General features: G+C 44.3%; 1 protein-coding gene across 1 annotated transcript; it reads right to left on the bottom strand.

Annotated features, from left to right (window-relative positions):
* Window positions 1-233: 233 nt before the first annotated feature.
* Window positions 234-7,265, bottom strand: LOC123401461 (ATP-dependent zinc metalloprotease FTSH 7, chloroplastic). The gene is made up of 13 exons (XM_045095286.1): window positions 6,244-7,265; window positions 4,971-5,036; window positions 4,740-4,874; window positions 4,556-4,621; window positions 4,291-4,476; window positions 4,124-4,210; window positions 3,916-4,029; window positions 3,717-3,841; window positions 3,421-3,529; window positions 1,425-1,550; window positions 1,021-1,341; window positions 819-942; window positions 234-688 (listed from the first exon to the last, which is right to left on the bottom strand). Exons 1-13 carry the CDS (start codon window positions 7,084-7,086, stop codon window positions 564-566), a joined length of 2,427 nt encoding a protein of 808 aa, XP_044951221.1. The 5' UTR covers window positions 7,087-7,265; the 3' UTR covers window positions 234-563.
* Window positions 7,266-7,472: the final 207 nt, after the last annotated feature.

Genomic DNA, 7,472 nt, shown 5'->3' with positions numbered 1-7,472 from the left:
ATATCATTTCATCTTGCTTTACAACCAAGGGACTTCTATCTATGAGAAGAAACAAAGCACTTCAAAAAGTTCACAAAGCGCCAGTGGAAATATCATTTCACTTTAGCTCACCTCGTAGATGCTGAGAAGTGAACAGTTCTCCTCAGCAAAATAACAGCCTGCGCAGGTAGCTGAACCATGTAATGCAGATGGAGACTTAGTATATCGAGGCAAGGAACATTGTATGCAAACCATATATGAATTATTTCTATTAATAATTGATGAGATGATAATGTAACATGAATCTTTCACTGGGAGGGCTGAAAGAAAAGAATGTAGCAAGAGAAAAGAATGTTCTTTTACATATGCACCACCCACCTAATCTCTATAACAACATTGTAGAGCCAATGGCCAAACAGATGGACTTACAATATTCTGGAGGTTAGAACTCGATAATCCGTATATATATACAGCATCACTTGGGCATGTGGACTTTCATTGAATCCTTCCGGATTTACAGAGTTTTAGCGGTTGACGCTAGGTTAAATTAATTAAGGCTAAGACTCCAATTTATACTCCTGATGCTAGGGGCCTACTTCCAGCTGAAGAACATGTTCTTGCTTTCCTGTAATAAAAGAGGTCAATTCTTCTGGGGCAACGACAGACTTAAGCCACTCTTGTAGCTCCTCGCCTTCAACCTTTTCATTCTCTGGAAGGAGTATGGAGATGAGCAGTTAGACATACCACACATCAAACAATTGCCATGTAAGCCTTTGTGATGCATAGCTCATGAAGAAAAGTGCGCCATAAAAGTGTAGGCGGATAATTTGTCAAATTACCTTCTAAATATGCTCCAAGTCCTTCCAAAACTGCTGGATTAGCACGGATAACTGAAAGAGCAACTTCAAGTGCTGATTGTAGAAGTGCTTTTACTTCCCCTTGGACAAGATCAACCAGATGGCCCTGTCATTATTTTTGAATATGAGCTTAGTAGGCAGCTTAACAGTTTGATCTGCAATTGTATGGAACTTTGAGACAGACCTGGTCCCTTCCAAATGGAGAGCCTCCAGAATCATCTAGCCCGCCATTTGACAATGTAGCTAGTGATATTGGACCTATGCGCTGATTAAGACCATACTCTGCTACGGCTTTGTAAGCCATGTCAGTTGCACGCCTGATGTCATCAAGTGCCCCAGTAGAAACCCGTCCTGCTAGAACTATTTCCTCTGCTGCCCGCCCACCCAGAAGTGTCACCAGACGGCCACGCAGTTCATCAACAAAGAGCAAATATCTATCTTCTGTCGTGGGAGGAGTGTATGTAAAGCCTAGTGCACCTCCTGACCTCGGCAGTATACTCAATTTCTGGGGAAATAAACAGCAAAAGAAACTAAGACCAATTTAGAACTATCCTGACTGTTCTTATCAATAGTTGTTTCAATTCAAACCTCCACACGTGGCTGGCCTGGCAACAGATTTGCTACAGCAGTTCCCACAACTGCATGACCAACTTCATGCCGTGCAACAACAGCCTTTTCATTGCCCTTCAGCTTTACATGTTTTTTCTCTATGCCCTAAGAAATAGACTTCACGGTTAACTTCACAGTAGCAAAGAGAATTATAATAACTAATAACAGGAACAACCATCTCTCACGGCAATATCAAAATAGAGCAAGGAACAACAGTAAGGCCATGCCCTGAGGGCAGAACCCATAAACAACTCCTAGAGAAAGACTGGGGTGCTATTATGGTCATGGGTTGGGCTCTGTGGCCGGCCGCCATGCCTAAGGCAGCAATAGGTATGCCCATCACGGAATGACATAGAATAGAGATGATTAGTTTCGTACAGCTAGTATCCCTTGAGGAATAAGGATACGAGTACACGACTAGCAGTAGTTGCAGCAGGATATGTGCATGTGGCATACATGGACAGGAAACCTGCTAGGTTAGGAGACTTAACCCAGGTGATGGGATTGCACATCCACTCCACCATCCAGGTGATATTTGAGTGCCAGCAAATAAAAAAAAAATCTCCAAGAAAATTCTATCACGAAACCAGCATGGATGTGAACAGATCAATAGATACAAATTCACCACACAGGAGTTAAGCATTTAACTGACAAAAACACTGTTTGCTTGATTGCATACTCTAAAGGGGGCAGTTTGCATATAAAAATCACTTCTGAACACAATTTTGAATATTCGTTATGTGTGTTAACATTGAGTGTCGTTTTTAACCAAAACAGAACCCAAAGAGACCCGTAGGACTGGAAGAGCCTCTAGTCCTTGGTGCAATTCCATGGCCAGGGGGGAGTGCGGCCCTACCGGCTGCAGCATTGCCTCCGTGGCAAGTGCTGGTAGAGAAGGGTAGGGGATTCGAGAGGAGAGAAGGAGATTAGGAGATTAGGCCTCGATTGACTAGAATCTTCTCCGGCACCGTCGCCAGTCACCAGCAAGAGCGAGGTAAGATAGATCCGGCGAACTCTGCTGCTCTCTAGCATAGGTGCTTACTAATGCTTTCTGTTCCTAATTTGCTACTGCTTGCTAGCTGCTACTGCCATTGATAATTGTATCTTCCTATTTATCATGTTATATTAGTGGACTTCTGCATTGTTTGTCTATGGCCATTGATAATTCAGAATTGGAACTTGTTGGGACTTGGAAGTTTGGAACAGGGAAGTATATATTTATTTGGTAAGCCCAAGCCAACTTGTTTACTGTTCTCCACTTTTCATGCCTGTCTATCTCAAATCGACAAAGTCTAATATCATACTTATGATATATTTTCTACTCCCTCCGTACCTAAATATAAGTCTTTTAAGATATTTCACTAGGTGTTTATATACGGAGCAAAATGAGGGAATCTATAATCTAAATTATGTCTATATACATCTGTATGTAGTCCATTAGTGAAACATCTAGAAAGACTTATATTTAGGAACGGAGGAAGTATTTTGCATACACCATGATGAGTTGAGGACCTGGATGACCATTTAGGACTTGAAAAGAGGCATGAAGGAAATCAGGCAACCAATGGGGCAGTATTTTGATCTCATCTCACACATTCTATTATGTCTTGTCTTTATTATTTGTCATTTTATAAATTATTATTTATATATACTCGCCGTGTCGCCGTATTGCTGTTTCTAGAAATTGCTGTATCCCATACCGCTGTATCGGTGCTTCATAGTTGCACTTTATCATGTAATCCTCTGTGCATTGCACAGTTAAAGACTAAGATAGATATAACTTGAAGCTGAATACAATATACTCCCTCCGTCTCAAAATAAGTGTCTCAAACTTAGTACAACTGTGTACTAGAGCTAGTACAAAGTTGAGACACTTATTTTGGGACGGAGGGAGTAGTTGGGACTGCATCCCAATCAGATTCTGCTTTAATAAAGAAAGTAATAGAACCAGATTTGAGATAACAAAATAACATACAGCTATAGAGCGCTCAACCGCACTGATGAAATCAATCTTTTCCACTATTTCTTTATTTGATCTTCCGGCCAACAAAGCAGCTTCATTCACTAAATTAGCAAGGTCTGCCCTGCATAGGGTACACAAAAGTCAAATGGAAAGGTTACTCCCTCCGTCCGGAAATACTTGTCCTAGAAATGGATATAATGGATGTATCTATAACTAAAATAAGTCTAGATACATTTATCCTTAGGACAAGTATTTTCGGACGGAGGGAGTACATAGTTAAAAAGATTAACTAGGAGAGAAATTGTTACCCAGTAAAACCAGTTGTCATTGCTGCAATGCCGCTGAGATCTACATCTTTACCAAGCGGAAGCTCTTTCCTGTTTGCATGAACTTTCAGAATAGATTCTCTTCCAAACTTATCGGGAGCTTCAACCTGTCACGAAAATGTCCGTCACCTCTGATACCTAAGATGCAAGTGATATACTTGTGCTGACAATAGAAGCTAACCGTGACTACACGGTCAAATCTCCCTGGGCGCCGAAGGGCAGGATCCAAAACATCTGCCCTGTTTGTTGCTCCAAGTACAATGACAGCTGAGTTGGTATCAAAACCATCCATTTCCTAAAAGAAGAGAAAATTAACAATGGCTAAACCACGAATAGGGATGCCATGGAAGTAAAGACTCAAGAGTAAGAAACTATTGTCATTATCCTACCGTGAGCAGTTGATTTAGTGTCTGCTCACGCTCATCGTTACTGACAATACGGTACCGGCCATCACGACTTTTTGCCACAGCATCAATCTACAAAGAGTGGCCGAATGCAAAGGGTTAGCATGCATCTTTACAGACAAAAGTAATTATATCCACAAATGCTAGATTACCTCATCAATAAAAATAATTGATGGTGATTCCTTTTTGGCCCTAGCAAACAGTTCACGTACTCGAGCTGCTCCCATGCCTACATATAGCTCCACAAATTCACTTGCAGAACAACTTATGAATGGAACTTCTGCTTCCCCTGCTACAGCTTTAGCAAGGAGTGTCTTTCCAGTTCCTGGAAGGCCCACCTGTACAAAGAATTGCATTGTAAGTAACAAATGCAATAACCAAGCAACACCCGTTACTATAAATAAATGCAGAACTAACCAACAAGACACCTCGAGGAGGACGTGCACCAAGACGGATATATTTTTCTGGGTTCCTTAGGAACTCCTGAACATAATGAAAAGATAAAACCAGCTTATTTTCCTCCAACAATAGATAGACCAGAACATCACTGCACATGGTAGAATACAAAATTACCAGTAACAAGTCATCATAAAACCCATACCACAATTTCTTCCAACTCTTCTTTGGCCTCGTCTACTCCAGCCACATCAGCAAATGTAACTATATCAGCAGTTTCTGAAACTTTTGCCCCACCAGAGTTCAAATTCTGCCGATTCCTCAGCTGGCCTGTTGATTGCTGTAATACACAAGAAATAATGTGTATAAAAATCGAATTTAAAGACCATATTCACTAGTTTGACTGGCATAGAAAAATATATACACACGTCCGTACCTGAGAAAAGTTTATTGGCAGTCGCTGAAGAACTACTGCAATTAATACAACATAAATAAGAGCCACCTGCACAATATAAGTGTGTAGTTAGGGTCAAAAGCACAGGTTGAAGAGAGACTTATACACATGGACATAAACACTGAACAATGTAAACATACACAAACATCTTACTAGATTACCCCTTGCAACTATCAACACACATCGGTACAATATTTCCAGTCTGTGAAATTTCTAATCTGTGGATCAAATTAAGGACTGCATGTTCCTGTATTAGGCTAGGTACATAAGTTGACATATCAAACTGGGGTTCAATTTATCGTTTTTTCATGTGAAGAAATCCATCACCAGTTCCATCCTGCTATTAACTCGTTCGTATGTAGTTCTGTAAAATCTTGAGTGTACAGTTACTAGGAAGCTAGATTGAAGTTTTTGTCACCTAGACTTTTGATATGCTACAGTTGTGTGGTGGCCCAACAAGGGAAGAAAAAAACAGCGAGCAAAATGCTTGTGAGTTGCGATTCTAAGACTCGGTATTGCAAATTTGTATTTGTCAAACTGATATCAGCGCAGAATGGTGGAACTTAATTTTCTGCTTTGGATTGGGGGAACGAAAGAATTAATGAAGTTGCAGTTGCTAACAGAAAACAAAATCAAAAGAGAAGCGTGTACTTCTACATTACTCTTGACAATAACTTAACCCTTCCTTTTGCACGTGAAAGCAAGGAAACAGATTCAACTTTACGTTCTTATAAATCTTGGTTTAGGGATAACCAAAACAGCAAAGGATGCTAGATTGCTTAAGCATCTAGAACGATTGTGGGGTGGATTAAATATGTAGCTATGGAGTACATACTAACAAAATTTAGCAACAAGTACTTTTGTTTGCTTGCCATAAAAAGCAACCGCTGGGAGAAGTGAGCAAATGTTCTGCTTTTGTTTCAAGAAGAACAAAAAAAAATGGATTCTAGTCTCTTGCGTGTTGACACATAACAAACACCGATCTTTCTTTCCTCCTTCATTGTAAGTACATCACATGTAGCTAGTTAGCGTATATAAAATCTAGATTGCTGAAACAAACCATACTAAGGGAAATAACATTACAAATTATTCCTCCTTTTCTAAACTAAACACAATCTCCGTCACCATATGTCATATTTCCCCTGTTCCCTATTGACATGTCACTAATGGTCTAAAATGCTATTACTGCAACAATTTTCAAACCAAAATAGTCAAGCATGTAAAACACAGAAAACTTTCAGCTGAAGTTCCTTACCAAGGCTGAATTGAGCATGCCACCGGACCTCCTATCTGGCGACCCAAACTCAACACTATTCTCCACCATCTTCTCATATGGAGTCTTAATGTCCACTGGGCGTGTCGTTGTGAAGACGATTCTCCTTGAAATGGCAGCATTATCAGCAACACCATCTGTTTGTGTTTGTGGCTGCTCCACCACACTGGCCTCAACCTCGGGACGGAGCCGGAACATAACGTGCACCCCATCCACCTCAACCTTTTTCACCTGGTCCTTATCAATGCTCGCCAGGAAGTCGCTGTAGGGGACGCTGATGTAAGTGGTCTGTGGCCTGGGCTCCGAGCCAGGCAACGTGATCTCCGGCCGCAGCATGCGGAGGGCGAATATGGCAAACCCGAGCTGTAGCAGGAGGAACCCCATCTCCCGGCCCTGCACTATGGGCTCCCAGAACCATCGGCCAACACCGCCGCCCTTGACCACCCGCCGGCGCCACTTGTTCTCCCCCCTCTTGGACGAAGAGGGCGGCGAGGGCGGCGTCGCGGCCGCGGTGGTGGTGCTCGTGCCCGCGCTATCACCTCCTTGCTCCGCCGCCGCGTCGCGGTCGCCGTCCCCGGTGGACGAGGCCTCTCCCGACCCGGAGGCGCCGTCGCCGTCGCGCTCGACGTTGGCGCGCGCCGCCGGCGGGCAGCGAATGCGGCGATGGATGAGGGCGAACCCAAGGCCCCGGGGCGGCACCGCGGATAGGCGGACCGACGCGGCGCTGCCTCTGTAAGCAGGTCGCCTGCGGAGGGGGCGGAGGAGCGACCGGGAGGGGGGCACGACGGGGAGCGAGACAAGGGTTTCGGCGGCGGCGGAGGCCATGGGAGAGGGAGGGGAGGCGCGCCCCGAACCCTAGATTCGCGACCGGGGGGACGGGGGCAGCCCGAGGACCTCGCGTGGAGGAATCGATGGGGGGAGGGGGCGGAGTGAGGCGGGGAGATGAGGAACAGACGAAGGCAGAGGACGAGACGAACCGAGACGGGGGAGGGAAGGGTGTCGCCCTTGGTTGGCTGCGCCTGCGTATCTCGCCGTCACGCCGGGCTGTTAATCCGGTTCGGGTAAAATACCTACGGTCACCGAGGGGTACGCGGCGCATTGCTCACTGACGCGTGGGCCCCGTTCATGGGCCGCGTTTCCTTGGGCCCGCTTTCAGTGGAAAGCTGCGGCGTTTCTTGGGTTTCTGTGGCTTATCCGTTCCGTGGAGATAT

This window comes from Hordeum vulgare, chromosome 6H, assembly GCF_904849725.1.
Source record: "Hordeum vulgare subsp. vulgare chromosome 6H, MorexV3_pseudomolecules_assembly, whole genome shotgun sequence".
In the NCBI taxonomy this organism is placed as follows: domain Eukaryota; kingdom Viridiplantae; phylum Streptophyta; class Magnoliopsida; order Poales; family Poaceae; genus Hordeum; species Hordeum vulgare.
The sequence above is the reverse complement of the archived record's forward strand: the minus strand, read 5'-3'. Positions and strand labels throughout refer to the sequence as shown.

What these genes read in the sequence shown, in the direction of transcription:
- LOC123401461 (XM_045095286.1), bottom strand. Translation starts at nt 7,086, where the DNA reads ATGGCCTCCGCCGCCGCCGAAACCCTTGTCTCGCTCCCCGTCGTGCCC. An exon ending in GCATGCTCAATTCAGCCTTG is followed by an intron (nt 5,037 to 6,243) that starts GTAAGGAACTTC and finishes TATATTGTGCAG; the next exon opens with GTGGCTCTTATTTATGTTGT. An exon ending in ATGACAACTGGTTTTACTGG is followed by an intron (nt 3,530 to 3,716) that starts GTAACAATTTCT and finishes TACCCTATGCAG; the next exon opens with GGCAGACCTTGCTAATTTAG.